Raw genomic sequence first — 18428 nt, 5'->3', positions numbered from 1 at the left:
TTTAGCTGTACCTTTTGGATGTTAGGGAGGTATTTAGTTTTACAAGTCTCTGGGATATTGGAAGGTTTTTTTTCTCCCAAGGCCTAGGAGTTTGTGATTTTTACCCCTATTTATATTTATAGCTTGTGAAACAAAAAGAAAGGTATTTAATACAAGCCATTACACACTTTGACATTAAGGAGATATGCTCCCTAGAGCAAGACAAATAGCGCATCTCATCCCACAGAGTCCTTCCATTCCCCTGGACCTTGTCTCCTCCCAAGTGATCCTTCCGCAGAACGCCACCCCCCAGGTCAGGACCAGAAAGCGTCTGCCTTTCCCTGGCCACCAGGGACGAGACTTTAGGCAGGTATTTAGTGAGGAATACATAGGATTCATCACACTATGAACCAAAGGGCCAAGTATAAACTTCTCCCCAACCTCTTCAAAACTAGCCATGGACTCCCACCCTACCCATCTTCTAATTTCACTGCCTACTCTCCTCCTCACTCGTTAAAATAATCCTCAGCTCACCTCCTTTGCACTGCTCGAGCCCCCTGAGCTCCCCCTAGTTTCCGCTCTCTCTCTCCCCTTGCTTCCCTACCCTGGAATGCTCTTCCTCCCACTTAACATACTAAGCCAACTCAACCACTAGTTTAATCCAACCACATCTCTCCTCCTTTCTGAAGGACCTGTTTCCTAGCACTGTACTGTATCACCCTGTTTTTTTTTTCCGACCTACCCTTCATGGACAACCCTACAGCACCTTTTATGTCACCTCATCATTCTTAATTCAGCACTTCCTAAAGCATTCCGTTCCTACGTCATTCTGTGCTGGCCTCATACCTGGTTTGTTTCCACCTCCCCCTGCAACATCTTGTCTTCAAGTCACATTCTCTCACCCCATTTCTTCTTGTATGTTTTTTTTGTGTGATTCGTATTTATAAATAAATGTTCAGTATTAAAATAAAAATACAAATATTCTTGGGCTGTGCTCCATGGGAGGGTTTGCACATGTGCTCCAGAGTTGGTGAGACGATGCTATTGGATACCCTGTCTAGGCTTGCCAGAGCCCCCTCTGGCTAATGGAACCCAGACCAAGCCTTTTTCTGGCCTGTTTCCAACCTCGAATAAACCTTCCCTTCCACTGCGAAGCACTGTTTGGTAAGGGGACATCTCTTGTTTTACAGCACGTGAACATGGTACTGGGAATTCCTCTGGCAGTCTTTTTATTTCCTCTGAATGTGAAAGTGATTAATGCTGTCTGTAAAATTGCAATATTACAATTGCCCACAGAGGAAGACTCAACATGTAGACAATGGACTGATATGTTTGTATAATTTGTGTTTACAAATGTTAGTTAACTTGGGCACTGGTAACATTGTCACGTGCATTAACTCTGGGCTTGGGGAAGAATCTCTCTTGGCCTTTTAAGGTGGTTATTTTCTTTTGCAGGTACTTTGATAACTGGTGCATTGTGTGTTTCAATAGTATCCTCTGTGTAAAGCTGACTGTTAATTAATCCGTGCTTTTGTTTTTCCCTCTCTGGAACTTGGGATCTCACTAGTGGGACTTTCAGGTGCTTGAACTTGGGGAGAAGGCCCATATCTATCTTCTGTGACTGTGCTCAGTCATAGAAACTAAGTGAGGGACACTGGAGGATCCACTCCATTCCACCCCCTGACCCATCCTCCGTTAGGTTAGGGAGGCAGCCAACTGCCTTGGTGACCCCAATGGATGACCCCAGAGCAAGGCAGGAGACTTCACAAAAACCATTGAGAACCCTATCTCGGTGTACAGGTATTTTGCCGCTTTGTTTAACACCCTCGAATGGTAATTGACCAGCTGCATGACTCAAAATCTCAGACAAATATTTCTTGGCTATCATGAGACTGATCCAGAATGATTTCTAACTGGTGGATGATTACTGCAATGATGTCAAAATGTTTTGAATCTCGATCCTCTTCCCCCCTACCTTATAGCTCTTTGGCTGTTAGAAAGATCTCTTTGGTGCAGATCTAAACCTCTGCTGACTGCGCCTTCATATGCCATCTGTAACATTAAGGTGGATCTCTATGGTAACTTGCTAATCTGGCAATGACTTGGAAATTAGTAACCCTCCACCTTTTGATGGTTGATCAACAAATAATCCTTATATGACCTCTTGTGGTGTTTGCTTTGCAGTGACGGCCTATTGATGACCATCTTTTAACTTGTATCCAAAATATTGTTTGCCATCCTCCTTGTTTTTATTTTTTTTATTTGTACATTTCTGCTTTGACATTTTCCTAAACACACAGAAACCAGGCTACATTGCCACACTGCAAATCCCTAATCCACTCAGCATATCTCAAAGGTTGCAACCTAACTGGTCTACAAACGTGTTTTAACTGGAAACTCTTCCCCCAAACCACCCCCACGCCTCTTCCCCCGTCCATGCCCCACCAGTCCTTTCCTGATCAGACCAGAGCTCCACTATTAATCACATATTAGACCACTCAGTGTTTATGCAAATAGTCATATTTCATATCCAGTTCGGGTATGATACTTCCCAGTTTTCCTTGCTTGCGGTCATCCTCCTCCACCATTCCCTATTCTCCTGCTATTTTTCTATCACCCTGGTGTATATATACCGAACAGAAGTCCGACCAATCTGCCTCAATCGACCTCAATCGACCTGTGGTCCCCATGTAACTTCTGTTATTCGTTCCATCACATATATATTTCAGGCTACGTTAACCCACTCCCTCTTTCCCAGCAACTGCGCCCCCTTCCACTGTGTTGCCAAGCACGCCCTTCCCACTAGGAGAATGCTGTGTGCCATTCGTTGCACCTGAATATATTCCCCTCTCGTTCCTCCAAACCAAAGAGGATCAGCATGGGAGCTTTCAGTCTATGAACCCCATCCAGGTCCCTGATCTCAAAACGTCATCCCAGTAGGACTGGACCTCCGAACATCCCCACCAAATATGCCAATAGTCAGCTCTCAAGCCACATTCATGCCAGCACATCAGACTCAGATCCTGGTACATCCTTGATAGCCTAAACGGGTCATATTGCCATCTATGTAACAGCTTCACTGCGTGTAGTTTCTATTGAGAGGAGACTTAGGTTGTAAAGTCCCCCCACCCCCTGACACATCCTTAGCCATGTTTGCGGGTCCAGTTCCAACCCCATGTCCCTTCCCCACTTTAACCGCAACCCCTCCACCGTCCCCTTCCTTGTGTCCAATGCCTTGTACAGCGCCCTGATCACTCCCTTTGACTCCATATGTGTATCTAATAGTTTCTCAAAGGGGGTGATTTATCTCTGTATCTTTTCCATGCCTCTTTAGTCCAGACCCCCTTGAGTTGCAAATACATGAAGGCAGAGAGTGTACCTATCCCCAGGGCGTACTCCAACTCCAATAGCTTAATAAATCTCCCACCCCTCCACATTTGTCCAATCCTTTCCAGGCCTGCTTCGTACCATGCCTGAAATCTGGAGGGATCCGGGAATTCGTTCGGAACTCTTGGTACTCCAAGGTGCCCTAGGAGTGAGGGTCACAATGTCACACTGAACCTCCCTTTACCCTGTCACTAAGTGCTCCAAATGGTTCAGAGGATTGGGTGCTCATGTATCACATGTAGTAACTGTGCCCTGGGCACCCATAGCCATTCCCTCACGTTGCGGGCCTCAGGTAATGATTGTCAAGTCCCACCCATTGTAAGTCTCTGTCCTCTAAGGTGTGGGATCAGTACTCTTAGCTGAGTGGCCTTATAATATAGATGTATATCTGGAAGCCCAAACCGCCCACTTTCCTGGGGAAGACTCAAAACATCACTAGAAACTCTAGGTTTCTACCCTTGCCACAGGAACTGTAACATAGTCCCCTTGATCGCTCTGAAATAGGTGTCAGGATCTGACTAGGCCGAATCGGAAACAAATACAGGATCTTGAGAAGGACTACCATCTTAAGCGCTTTCAGCCGTCCCATCCACGAGATGGTCGGCTCCTTCCATTTACCCAAATCCCTCTCAAGGGCTGTCATCAACGGGGGGGAAGTTAGCCTCATACAGACCCTCAAGCCCTCTTGTAACCCTGACACCAAGATAGCTCAAAGACCCCACGTTAACCTCCATGCCCAGTGGGAGAAAGCGCCCCAAATCATTATCCTCGCCTCTATTCAGTGGAAAAAGTACAGAGTTTATTAATTTTAAAGCCTGACAGTTGCCCGTACTCCTCGATCAACTACACCACTGCAGGGATCTATATGGATTTTCCAGGTGGAGGAGCATGTCATCCGCATACAACCCTACCTCAAGCGAGTTCTCTCCCACCCTAATCCCTTGAACTCTTCTGTCCTCCCTTAACCTGTTGTCCAAAGGTTCTAGTGGCAGTATAAATAGTGTCGGGGAGAGCGGGCACCCCGGTCTTGGCCCTCTTTACAGATTAAAACAACGCGAGTATCCCCCGTTCACTGCCACACTTGCCCTGACGGAAGCGTAGAGTGCCATGATGCCCCTAATATGTCCCTTACTTACCCTAAACTTAATTAGCACTGACAGGGTAGAGTGGGACTTTTTGGAGGCAAAGACCTTCTTGGCATCTATGGAAAGGAGTGTAGGGTCAACTCCCTCCCACCCCCAACCCGTACCTCATTAATCAGGTGCAGTCTCTTCCTCATGGTGTTGGCCCCTTGCCACCCTCTTACAAACCACACCTGGTCCGACTGGACAAGTCTTGGCAAGTGTTCCTCCAACCTTGCGGCTAGTACCCTGGCGTAGATCTTGGCATCTATATTCAGGAGAGAAATCTGACGTTAAAACCCACATACCTGGGGGTCCCTGCCCTCCTTCACTATCAATGTTATTACAGCCTGTGTAAAATAGTCTGGTGCTTTCCCTGTGGTCAAGATGTCATTGAACAATGTTGTTAGGAAGGGGAGCAGGGCTGGGAGAAATGACCTGTAGAATCCTGATGTGAAGCAGTCATCCCCAGGGGCCTTACTCAACTTCAACCGCCCTGCAGCCAACCTAATTTCCTCCCCAGTGCTCGGAACTTTCAGGCTTTCCGATTCCATTTTTGTGAGTAGAGGGAGATTGGAGTCTGCTAGGTATTTCCCAATTTCCTCAACCTTCAGTGTCCCTTCACTCCTGTACAGGCCCTCCTAGAATTATTCTGCAAATGCCTCCTGAATCCCTTCAGCCGAACCCTCAGATGCCCTCCCTCCACCTCAGCAACCCACCTCTCTGCTCGCTGACCACATTACCTGGCCGTCAATAGAGCATCTGCTTTGTCCCCCTTTGCATACAACCTCTGTTTCAGAAATTGTAGGCTACAGACTATCTTTCCTCCTTGAGGCTTTTCAGCTCCTCTCTCACGCCCCTCGGATGATGTCCTCCCTACCCGCCGTGGTCAACTGCGCCTGCTTCTCCAGGTCCCCTATTTTGTCCCTCAGTCCTTTCTCTGAGGGTACGCTCTCTTTCTACGAGCACCCTCTCTGATCAATATCCATCTCCATATAGCCTTTTGCTGCGTCCTACACAATGTCCTTACGCACCTCCCCAGTGTATTTAAGTTCAAAATATTCTGTGATACCGCTCTCGAGCTCTTCCCTGAAACATGGGTCCTCCCACAGAGATTCATTACACCTCCACTTCGAGCCCCTATATCGACAGACACCATGTCATGGTCTGACCAACTAATGGGGTGAATTTCCGACCACAACGCTAAGTTCGACAGGTCCCTGGATATGTATAGATAGTCTATTCTCGTCAAGGTCCGGGGTGAGGTGGAATAAAAAGTTAACCCCCATCACGTGGGTGGAGGGGACTCCAAATATCCTGCATCTCGTATAGCGACATGGTCCTCCCAGTTTCCCTGCCTGCCTGATTCTGGGGCTCCTACTCCCGTAGTACCCAGACTATCGGTCTGTCCTGATATCATTCCAGACATTGAAGTCTCCATCCAGTATGAAATGTCCCCCACTCTCCATTAATTTTACCAGAGTTCCCTGTAGGAACCATGTTGGCCCTGATTTGGGGCATACATCGTGGCAAATGTGAACCCGATTGCCTGAATCTGAACCGTGATTGGAGCCGCCCTTCCCTCAACATCGGAGCACACTTTTATGACCTCCAGTCAGAGTCCCCTATGGACCAAAATACCAACCCAGTCTTTTCTCGTTATCCCCAAGCCCCAATACTGTCCTCCCACCAGTACACAGGGAATCCTTCGCCCTTCAAGTATTTCATCTCCTGGAGGAATAGGACATCTTCTAAATTTCCTTGCAACCAGGGACCGCTTAGTTGGAAAGTTCAGCCCTTTCGCATTCAGCGTACAAACCCTCAGGCTGTTCTGACCCATAACCCCCCCCCCCTCCCTCGGTCTTCTCCCCTTGAGTCAGCCATACCATGATTTTGTTTCCTACTTCTCGAACCACCAGGGAGTTGACCCTCCCCACTGCACCGGATCAGTACAGAAGTGTGCGTATAACATCGTTGGATCAAGAAATCCCAATATACCCCCATAAAATCCTGTCCCCACAACCCCCTTCTCCTTGGGTGCCCAGCCCCCTCCAGTTACTGTCACTAGAAGAGTGTCGAACCACCAGACAGGCCCGAAACCCAGTCGTCCGCTCTTGACACCTCCATCCCCATTGTCCCCCCACATGCCCCCAACTTCAACTAGCGTTCAACACAAACGGCCTCTTACCTACCCATTAATCCTCCAATCTGGTCTTCCCAGACTCACTCCCCCACCCCCCCACCTAACCCCAGGCCAAATGACCACTCAAACTCATCAGCCAACTGCAGCCAATGTGCATCCACTGCCTGTAATATGCTCAGGGCGTGCCAGTCGGGAGAGTATTCAGCTTCTGAACGTCCTTGATCTGGCGACCCGCTTCCTTCTGGGGCTCTTAATACGCCATTGTCTGTCCACTCCACCTTCGCCTGGTGAGCCAGAGGGCCACCACATCTCCATCGAGCAGCTCCCCAATTGTTTAGTTTATTTCGTCCTCAGTAGCAAGTCTGTACTTCAGGCCCTCCAGTTCAAATGAAATGGAGAACAGAAATCACCACCTGTACCAGACTCCTTTCTCATTGAGCCATTTCCTCATGGGGAGACGCATTCTTCTGTTTGTGACGGTCAGAGAAGACGGGTCTTGGAAAATCGTGATCCTGACAGTACACATTACTGTCTTTGCCCTTTCCAAGGTTTTGAGTCTATCTGGGTAGTTAAGGAAACTGTCCAGGACTGACCTCGGACTGAACCATCTCGATTTTTGTCTCATCAATGGAGTCATCCTCAAAGAGGAGCTTAGTGATGTTGTGTATGAATCTCTGCTTCTCTTTGCTCTATTTCGCCCATCCTCACATTCAGTTGGGTCTCAAGCATGTCCAAGGGGGACTGGTTATGCTCAACCGCCTGGAGTCTCTCCTCTATCTTGTCCATTCTCACACTAATCTGGTCAACCTTGCCTCCGATATCTGCTCTGATGATCCTAATTTCGTCCAGAAGGGATGCCACATCACCCTTGGTCGCTGTCAAGTCAGATCCCAGGGTCTCCATCTTTCGTAAATCGCGTTGAGCCATGGGAACCGGTCTGCCTGGATACACAAATTTGACCAGCTTTGACATGGCCTCCATGTAACCTTTGACCCGTTTGGATTCTCCGAGGGGGTCCCACTCCTTCCTCCCACTTCCACCGGGTGTAAGGCAGAATTATATGCAGTACCCTTTGGGAACGCCACACACAATTAAGACTACAAGTGACGGTACAATGTCACCTTTGGTACAAGCCTGTACTACACAGTTCTAATGGTAGCAGTAGCGGAGCAGCCAGACTTATTTCAAGAGTAAGTGAGCAGTATCAGATAGTTACACAAAGGACAGCAATTACTATGATTAAGGCAAACACTGACTCAAGGTTTTCAAGTAAAAGAACATACATTTATTTCACTCTTCAGTTGTATAACAGTACACTACTACAAGCAGTCTAAAAATCACACTATTAATACACCACACCACTTCCCTTAAATTCCAGCCAGGTTAAGCTCACAAAATGAAGTGGGAGCAAAATGGCACTCCAGCAATTTAAAAGGGAGGGAAAAATAAAGTTATTAGAAATGAGGTTTAACCAACAGGTAAGTACTCAGGGCGATTGAGCAAGAGGAACTACAGAGATCAGGTAGAGGGCCGAAGTCAATGGGTCAAAAGTCTTTTTGCTCAAGATCACACAGTTTAGGGTAGTTTGCGGTAAAGTTTGTGGCATGGTTTCCGTACGAGGTTGGTTGATGCAAAAGTTAGTTAGAAGAGAAGAGAAGGACAAGCCCTCTGATTGGAGAAAGATTTCAAACACTTTCACCGCGGTTGAACGAAACGGACAACTGGATTTGCACAGTACCTTAAAACAGAGAGGGAGCTGTAGCTGAGGCAGATGGTCCTGGTAGTTCCTGCAGGCTCACGGTTCCTGAAGCGACTGTCGGACTGACAAGAAGTAGGAAGACTGGAGGGCCCTTCACTACCCAGGGAAGAAACCAGCAGCAGAGCAAAGAATAAAAAGGTGCGCTCCTTAAAACCCAAGCAGGGTCCGACCTTCCTGGCTATCCGGCTCTCACTGTAGCTCTGTATAGTGAATTCAACCAGAGGAGGGGTCCTGGCTTGCAGTTTGGGCAAACTGGTTGGTCCCACCAGCTCAAGGGAAGAAGTTTCCTGGAGGATCTTCTGTCGTCGGATTCTGGAGATTCGGACCTGCAGCAGGGCTTCACCAGGCGGTTCAGTCGTTGTAGGGGTCCTCTTCTGCCAGTTCCTCGTTGGTTCTTTCGTTCCAGTGGCGACTCTGCCTTTCCAGTCCCAGAGACCTGCTTTTTATGCTGTTTTCCCCCATTCATACAGCCTGGCTGTCAATCACACAGCAGGGTGGCTGTCCTGGCAAGGACAGTCCCCTCAGCCAATCAAACAGGAGTGCGGCTTGGGTTACCAAGGGAACCCATGGCAGGGGTCCGAAGATCCCTCCCTCACATCCTGCCTATCTAGACTTTCAGGCGCCTTGAGGCCTTCTGTGCAGAAGCCCGTGAAAAGACAGCGAACAAAGGAGTCACCCCCGGTTTGGCACGCAGAGAAAAACATGAGAAAGACTTTAACGAAAAGAAATGGCAAATAAACACAGCCGGAGCCAAAATAAAATGTATTTCGTCAAGCGGGTTTATGTTCGAGGCTAATATAATAGCCTAAAACATTGCCACGTTTATATAAGATAATCGTGGTAGAAAAGTTAGGGTAGATACCACTGCCACCAGTCAAGTCTTAATGTAAAGGGAACGAAACAAGGCTCCAAGAGGCACAGACAAAAAGGGAGAAGAGTTAACCCTTTCCAATACTCCATGTAAGATGGGGTGTACTGGGTCTGTGGTTTAAAGTGACTATATAAAGTTAATGGAAACTTTACCTGTTTCTGGGGGACAGTAGTCAGCCCCAGAAAAATGGAGTCAGTGGGAAGTCTCAAAGACAACCCTGTGTCACTGCACTGAAGGTGCTGTGTAACGCACACAAAAAGTGGTGCTCATGGAGTAGGTGAGGCTCCAGTGCCCAAGATCACACACAAAGTGAAAACACACACAGCAAAACACATGTAACAGTGGGAAAAAGGCTCACACTCTTACCAGGTGAAACAAATAAATCCTAGAAATCCAGCAAGCTGCTGAGGGACTCATTAGGTAAGGGAAATCAGCCATTTATGAGAATTCTCCCTAACACCGGCTGATACAGTTTGTCCGGGTACTCCTCTGTCCACAGCCTCCTCTTCTCCGGGAAATGGTCAGCCCGTGTAGCGTCCAAAGAGAATATATCTCTCTGCCACCCGCCGGGGGGGAGGGGAGGGTTAAAGTCCACGTCCTGGGGATGGGGTGGGCAGACGCCCCTTGTTCGGGGGCCCACATTCCTCCCTCCGACACTCAATTATGTGAGGCCTGGGGTATCTCTGTCCCCGGATGTATCAACACCATTCACTGTTCGGGTGCGTTCTCTAAAGTGCCACTCCTGATCCCTTTGTTGTGCTCCATTGACCAAACGCACCACTGTTCCCCTCTGGTAACTGCAGAAGCAGCACTCTCCGGGAGGCTGGCATACACCCCTAGACTAGGGGCCCACACCTCCCGCACATTACCTCCTTTTATGGGCTCAGTTCGGGGTCATCTGCGCGGCCCGTGGTACTGCTCAGCACCCTTTCCGTCGGAGACCACACAGTCTCTACCTCCTATTCCATGCCTTTCACTGCTGCCGGTAGGCCCACCTGCAGTCCACCACCGGTGTTCAGGTACCTTGGCTGTCCATCCAGGCCTTTCAGGGGGTTTATCCCACCAAGGCAGAGCATTACAGGAGGCAGGCACACACCCCTTTACTGTGGGTCCACACCTCCGGGGCGCCTGTTCGGTGTGGATGTGCCTTTTTCTTCCCCAGCAGTAAGAGATGGCAGACGGGCCCCTAATTGATCCTTCCCCACACAATCCGGGTGCTCTTCCACCAGACCCTGCATGGTCCCGCTGTTGCTCTTTGTGCTGGGCGCAATCACTGCGCGGCCCTGTGTCGTCCCTCAGTCGGCACACGTGCTTCTTTGCAATCCTCCTGGGGGCCCTGGCTGCACGTCTCTTCTGGGGTGGGGGCGGTCCACCGCTGCTTCCACAGTCCGGCGGCTCCACAAACCCTCACTGTGTCCCTTGAGCCCCACTGCCGTGCCTAATCACCACTGTGGACGGGGAGCTTCCCATGGTCCTGTGTGCGTGGGGAGGGCAGACATGGTCCACCCACTCACCTCTGGGTCTGAAAGAGGGGCGGGGGACGTCAAGAACACCAGGTCTCTCCTGTCCTGCAGCTCCTCTACTCCATCGCTCCTTTGTGCCGGCAACAGGAGGGAGCTAAAACTCCTCTTTGCCAGGCGCATTTTCTTCTTCTTCTTCTTCTTCTTAATCACCCAGGCTTCGGCCCAAATGCGGCCTACAGGGTCAGCCGGCCACCTGGGGCGGGTCAACACCTCACCTGGGGGGCCTAAAGTGGGGGCAAGAATCACTTTAAAGGGCCTGGGTGACGGAGCAGCAATTCTAGGCTACTGTCATCCGCATGCCCCCTGGAGACCTCCCATCCTCGTTATAAGCATACAATTATTACCCCCTACGCCTCTATTAATATGCTAGTTATTAGGCACTAGAGATCAGCAAGATAATTGAGAACAGAACCCTGGCTGCATCCCTCTTTGAAGGAAAAGCATGCTCGCATGTCATGTGTGCACCAGCGTGGTTTCGGTTTGAATTTGAGTGTTTGTATTCAGTAATGGGTGCCATGCTGTTGAACATAGAACATTACTTTTGGGATTCCTGTCTGTTGGATGATGGGTTTGATGGGCATGGAACATTTTGCCTATTCTACGCATGATACCACCAGGCGTTGTGTGCAAGAATTGTCTGCCATGTTCGTGTATTTCTAAAGTCATGTGACCTACCTCTTATGATGTACATAAATGGTTTCTGCAGTATAAGCAGATAATGTTGATATGACGACAAAAAGTTTATTAACCTTTCACCTAGTACTTTTGAAAAGTTCTGGATTCATACTTGCAAAGGGTGTTGCTTCCAAGCCTGCAACCTAGTAGACCTTTGTAACTCTTTTAGGCTTTGAGGAGAGCTCACATAGTTGCTAGTCAATGGACTTTGATCTTAGGATTTGGTTCTGTACATGAACCGTTTAAAGTGATCTCTTGCTCTAAAATCCTTTCTAACAATTCCCTAGAAGCTGTATTCACTTGCAGTATTAGCCACCCATGTAGCACAAGAGATCTTGCTGTAAGGTTAGCTATTATGTTTTGTGAAGCAGATTCTCAGTTACACAACTCCCACAGTTCTGTTACATTTGTTTAAAATGTTAGTCTTAAAAGTAAATCATAATATATATATTACTGATGCTGACTACTACCAAACTCCTTGTTAAAGCCCATTACAAACTGAGGAGCAGGAACTTTATTTCAAATGTTAAAATGCTAAATTCACCCCCTCAATATTCCCTGATATACCTTGTTGAATGTTGCAACTGCTTGTATACTTAATTGCATGTGTCCTTCCTAATGAGAGAGCCTGGAATATGCTACCATGTGTGAATATGCTTGCATCACTTCAATAAGTTTTCTTTGACCTTTGACTATTTTCCAATGATATTTGCGAAACTGCTACATTAAAAATTGTTTATGCACCAGTGAGGTTTATATCCTGTTTCAAGGAGTTGATGCGCAGTGGAGATGAGGGAATAGTTTTGGTCTTCAAATTAGCAGTCCTATGAACATGCAGGCACAACGATTGTAACACATTTCGTACAAGTAATGCATTTCATGTTCATTATCTACTTTTGTTGAAGCAATTAAAAGTTTGAGGGTTCGTTTTTTATGCACGTATGTGTTTTGTGTACACCAAATAGTTCAGTGACGATGCACGTACATCTCGGATTCTTTCTAAATTTCATATAGTTGGGTTCCTGAACCACATTAGTCAGATCAATGTGCTGCGAGACTTCAGTGAATAATTTCTGTTGATTCATTTTCATATGTAAAGATTGTATTTCTTTCTTTGAAGTTAAGATATGGAGTTCATAATCAAATAGTTAATTTAGATTGTATAGGTGGAAAACCGTGTTCTTTAATGATAACACACCCAGAATGTGTAAATCATATTTTTCCTTTCTTATACTTTCAGAATGCCAGTTAATGAAAACTGAAAAACCAAAGCCAAACACATTTATCATCCGATGTCTCCAATGGACCACTGTTATCGAACGAACTTTCCATGTTGACACTCCAGAGGAACGGTGAGACAAAAACGCTCATTACTATTTAAAATGTATGCAGACAATCTGTAGGTTATAGTGAACAAAAACGTCAATTTTAAAAAGTCCAACATCAATCTGTAGATTTCTGTTAAAGTATTAATTTTGTTTTCCTCTTTGTCTTTTAAAGAGAGCAAATGTCAACTAAATTGTAAAAATGAAGTGTTCTTGAATTATCTAAATCATGACTGTTTTGACACCCCGTTTTTGTTCTCGGATATATCATTGATGGGACTATACAGCTGAGAATAATATTAAAGGTAATCAGATTCCCGTCACACCTCTCGGATAGTTCATCTGCTAGAAGTACAAATCGTATCCCTGTTTAGCTGACAGTAATTACTTTTTGGTAATTTACCACAAAGTAATTACTACGAAATGCCATTGAAAAAAATAGGTATTTGTGGGTCGGTGGTAAAAAGGCGGTGGATATGCATCCCCAATAAAAAAAAGAATCAATGAAAAATGTCGGAATTACTTTGTGGTAAATTACCACAAAGTTATTACTGTCGGCAAAGTGACATGGAACAAGTAAAAATATGCTCTGCACCAGTAGCGCCAACTTGTGACCTTTTAAACACTGTATTTGCCCACAGTACTTTTAACTACTCTATTTATTTTCTGTCAGCAAGCTAAAACCACACACCAGTGTTCTCAGTTGCAAGAACATGTCCATTCTGTTCTCTTAACATTTAGGTTTGGCTGTCTTGGTGTTGTAAACTGTTGTCATGTGTTTGAAGGCAGCTGAGGTGATAAACTACGTACAGTACTCCATACTGCTTGTACTTTTCTGCTTATAAAGTAGCATATCGAAACGGGATACATGCAACATGGAATGCTGTGAGTGCTCTTTGAGGCAGAGGAGAGCACAGATGCTACAGCTGGTGTCATTGAGATTTGTAATTGTGGTTAATATTTTGTGGCCACATTGACCCTGAGTTGGGACCCCATGTTACGGTTGAGTGGCTTGAGTGAATTTCTTTTTCCTATTGTTGATAGGCCTGTGGCAAAAGTTCATACTCTTTCCAGTTTGACACCTGAAGTGATTGAGTTGTAGTACGCTTTCTGTATCCACGAGAGGTGACACCATATATCATGCTTTGCTGGTTCTTTTATGGTTTGCTAGTTCTATGATGGTTTGCTGCATTTTCTTTGCCGAATGGCAACTTCGTCAAATTATTTTCAGCAAATGTGCCGATTTGTGTCCATACCTTCCCCCCGCACCTCCAACTCCTTACACCCTTCACCCACCCCATTATATACCTTACCCCAATTTACCATACATCTGTGTAATTAAAAAAAAAAAAGCAAACAAAATGCAGCAAAACCGAATTTGGCAAAGCTCCATTTGGCAAAAGTGAGCTAGACTGCGTCACTGAGCTGCCACTCTATAAGGATACCCTTTTGCATGCATGATAGGAGGCGCATGTGTTTGGCTGTACAAGTGTGCTGTATTGCGCATAAGGTACAAGAGAGTCTTGCTCACAGGTTTCTCTCCAGTCAGTATACATTACAGTATACAGCCTGTACCTCGTCATTTTAGAAATTGCAGACCAAGCTACAGTACAAGGTATATCATTCAGGGTCAAGGTAGACGCACCCTCTCGGATGAAATTACAAATCTCCAGCACACAAACTGTAAGCAGAAGAGCATACTACACTTTAATGAATATAGGTTCTTGAAGGTGCGCATGGGAGGCAAGACCGCAAAAGGCAGCTTGATGGTATACCCTTTCAATAGCACATAGATTGATCATCTCAATAGTCCTTATAATACAAAAAGGCTAAAAGCCTATTTCTTTAGTGGTAAACTAAGGATTAACAGTGGATCATTTTCGTCCCGATTGTGTTATGTATTAAACAAACACGTCAATAATCAGTTAGCACCTTGAAACTAGTGTATGGATGTAAGTTTGCTCTTAATAAAGCAATTCCACCCCTTCCCTGGCAAAGATTCAGCCTAATGTCCTTAAACATTCTTTTGTTTACAGGTATCAAATATAGCAAAACTGGTCTGCTCTATAAAAAGTAGTTCATAGTCACAATAAATATCTCGGATTGTCTAAATAAACAAATGTAGACAGGTTGTCGTCTTATGTGGTGGTTTGCAGTCCTCAATTTGTGAAGTTGATATCTGCCAAAAGGATTGTTTAAATGCGCAAAGTAGATTATTTAATCTTAATGCAGAAAAGTTAGTCGGTATGTAAAACAGGTCTCCAACTTGGTCTACCAATATAATAATCTGATCATATCAATTCCTGTACTAATCATTGTAGTGATTTGTCTACACATTTTCCCTGTGTGGGGTGTGGGTATAAGAGTCAGTGTTCCTGTAATGTGATGTCATTCATGCTGGAATCTAAGGTATGGATAGAATGTGGATGGTGTGAGGGTTCTGGGAAATGACAGTTGGAGAGGGGACACGGGGGCTGGTAGATGTTTCCTCCGTACCTACATTAACTTCTTCTTGTACCTGTAACCCATGAACAAATAGAAATAAACACACCTAAACAATCGGAGGCGGTGTTCATTATTGAAGAATGTACTTTCTTTACAATCATCTTCTAAATATAACTCTGAATCATGTTCCGGGGACCCATTAAGGAAAGGTAACAGCAAGACAAAATGATATAGTGATTTCCCTAGGAAATGAGGCCCCAACCTTCTATAGCACCATTTTGGTAGTTCTCTATGGAATGATGCAAATCTAAGATCACGTTCTAAAAAGGAGAAATCTTCACCATCGGTGGCCCAGTTGCTGCTGTTTTGTCATGATGGCAAAAGTCTGAGGTTTACAGTGTTATTGCCACTGTTGATGGTGCAAATGTAATTCGAGGAACTATTTTTTATTACTTAGCATTGAAGCGTGGTAGTATACAATTTACTAGAACAATTGGCACCGTACATAGCGGCTAAATTACAACCATTAATTCAGGAATGTATAATGTTAAGGATATGGTAAAGCGCATCGATTTCTTCTACTGAGAGAACTGTAGGTGTTCCTGAGTGCAGGGAAGCTGCTGAATGTCCTACCAGTGTGGCAGCTAAGGAGTTTATCTGCCCCTCCTATCAGGCTGACTGTTGTGCTCCTGTGGCCCGAGAACGGACACCTCTCGCACAGCCATAGTGTGCTCGGTTCAGCCCTGCCTACCATCCGTCCACTAACAGAGCCACTCCCACCTGGAAGAAGATCCCAGAGAGAACTATTGACATCCGCCCTACGGCAAAATCCTGGCAAAGTCCATCAAGGTCTGCTCCTGGGACAGCTGCTTCTGCATGCTACGCTTCTCTCTGATCTATATTAATTACTTATGATGTGACGACCTACGGTCTTCTGTTCTCCTGCTGTTATGTCACTTTTCAGCCACTACTTCACCTACTTTTTTTCAACTGATGCATGTGATAGTGCCTCTGCGGACTGTCCCCTACTTTCTGGCGCCTTTTTACCATCCTCTGTTGGGTTCATCATTTTAAGCAATTTTGAATCTGGTGTCACTGTATCCATTTTCTTCTGCAGGTCTTTGTACTCATTTTCTTCATTTCATCCTTTTTTTCCATCTTTACTATTGTCATACTATTCCAGCTCAATAGTCCTCTCGAGTTACCCCAAGACTTACTGACTCTTCCAATTGAACTAACCCAACTTACCCTGCTGCTACCCATACATCTACTGTCCCCTTTTCTTTTGCCCTCTTGAATGCATGATCTATTTGCAATTAGACTCACTCAATCCTTTTTGTCTAGATGTGCAATTTCTGTCAAACTTTTCTTCCCCTTCTCACTCATTAAACTACTGCAGCTGCATTTCACCCAGCTCCTGTTTCTCGCTCTCCTAATATTGGTGCCAGGGGCTTGGTATCTTTCTCGCTTTCCACTAAAATCTCCCTCTATTTTCTTCATTCAAATATCATTATTACATTTTTATGCCCTCTAAAGTCCCAGGATTTTGTTACTGTTTATTTCCCGCCTGGCCTGTAACCTTCTGTGATATGGATTCTTGTTTGTCGTTCATTGTTCCCACTGATGTTACTCTGGTTATTCTTGGCGATTTCAATATCTATCATTCTACATCTCGTGCCTCATTTCCCTTCTTTGCCATACTACAGTCCTATCTTTCAATAATTCCAATCCCCCATCACACGTTTCAGGGTCCCGCCCTTTACTTGATTTTCTCTACTTTTCTATTTTTTTCTACAGATTTGCATACCACAATCTACATTTCTGGTCACTTTATCTTTTCATCTTCCTCCATCTTTCCTCCCTACCAGCTCCCTCTTCCACTTCGCTCACCTCTTGACACAAATGATATTCTTTTGACCCTTCTCTTGGTCTACACTCAACTGGATGACTTTTCTACTTTCTCAAGTCTCCGCCACAACTTTATTTCCTTTTTCTTTTGCCGTACGCTCCATCTTTTTCACTGGTCTCACCTTTCTCCCCCTCACACAAACCACCTCAACCTGGGATTACTTCCTTGATGTTTTACATTTCTGTCAATCTTTGTTCTGTGCTGAATACTGGGTGAAGAAAATGCAATCTCCTGAAGACCTTAATACGCTTCTCTTCATGCTTCTTACTACTCTGCCCTGCTGTCTGTTAAACGTAAATACTATGCCGATCTTCTTAGGCTTTCTCGTGCTCCTCAATGTCTTTCAAGTTCTTAGTCATATTCTCACCCCACCTCCAGCAAGCCTTTTACTTCTTTTCTGCTTCTGATCTTGCAAATTATTTGACAACTTAAATTGCTCTCCTCCTCAAAGCCGCCCCCAGCAGGGAGGACATGGCCACAATTTCTAAGCAAGAACTAATCCAGTATCTAGATATCAAAGCATGAAAAAGAAAATCCAAAATCACACCAAACCTGCAAAGTAATAATATTATCAACATCTTTCATAAGGCTCTTATCCTTGATGTACACAGGTTGGAGGACACAACAAGAAAGAACAGGACTACACTAGCTAAGAATGTAAGCACTGCTGAATTTCAGCCCTTGGACAAACTTCGAGAGAACCTGAACATTGTAATTAAAGAAGCGGACAAAGGTGGCAACATTGTGATTTTACTAAAACAGATTATATTCAAATGTCAATGAACCATTTTGAGACGCCTGGGTGTTACGAACCCCAAGGTTCCAATCCCACCAGAACTATAATCATCCAAGCTAAGGAAATGATCAGTACATAGCATAGACGTGGCCTCCTCACAGACGACCTGCAATATCTGGTGGTAGAGCACCCTTGTATGCCCAGCATATATTTTCTGCCCAAAGTTCGTAAACATTTTGACAATATTCTGGAAGGCAGACCGATTCTTAGTGGAATACGGTGGGTAACGGAACCTTTAGCCAAAAATATCAACAATGTCATCAATAAAGAGGTGGTCAAAATTCCAACATATTAATGTGACACTATGGCATAAAATGAAAAACCGAGTATTTATTGTTGACGCTAGAGGTCACAGCATTACATACATCTATTCAATGTTCACTGGTACTAGAGGCCATTTAGTTTACGCTCAAGCATCGGCATCCTTGTTCTCCCCATCTGGAGATATTTAGAGAATGTCTTCAATTTTCTCTGACCAATAATGTTTTTCTCTTC

At 45.3% G+C, this 18428-nt stretch overlaps 1 protein-coding gene across 2 annotated transcripts in view; it reads left to right on the top strand.

The window, feature by feature from the left end:
- AKT3 (AKT serine/threonine kinase 3) overlaps window positions 1–18428 on the top strand; it is a 2870184-nt gene that overhangs the window by 1228588 nt on the left and 1623168 nt on the right. For both annotated transcript variants that reach the window (XM_069607962.1, XM_069607961.1), the window contains one exon: window positions 12699–12810. In XM_069607962.1, coding sequence (XP_069464063.1) covers window positions 12699–12810 — 112 coding nt within the window. The remainder of the gene's footprint in view (window positions 1–12698; window positions 12811–18428) is intronic.

This window comes from Ambystoma mexicanum, chromosome 4q (assembly GCF_040938575.1).
Source record: "Ambystoma mexicanum isolate Mex_15411 chromosome 4q, UKY_AmexF1_1, whole genome shotgun sequence".
NCBI classification, from domain to species: Eukaryota; Metazoa; Chordata; class Amphibia; order Caudata; family Ambystomatidae; genus Ambystoma; species Ambystoma mexicanum.
Note: the sequence above shows the minus strand (reverse complement) of the source record. Positions and strands in the feature narration are given on the sequence as shown.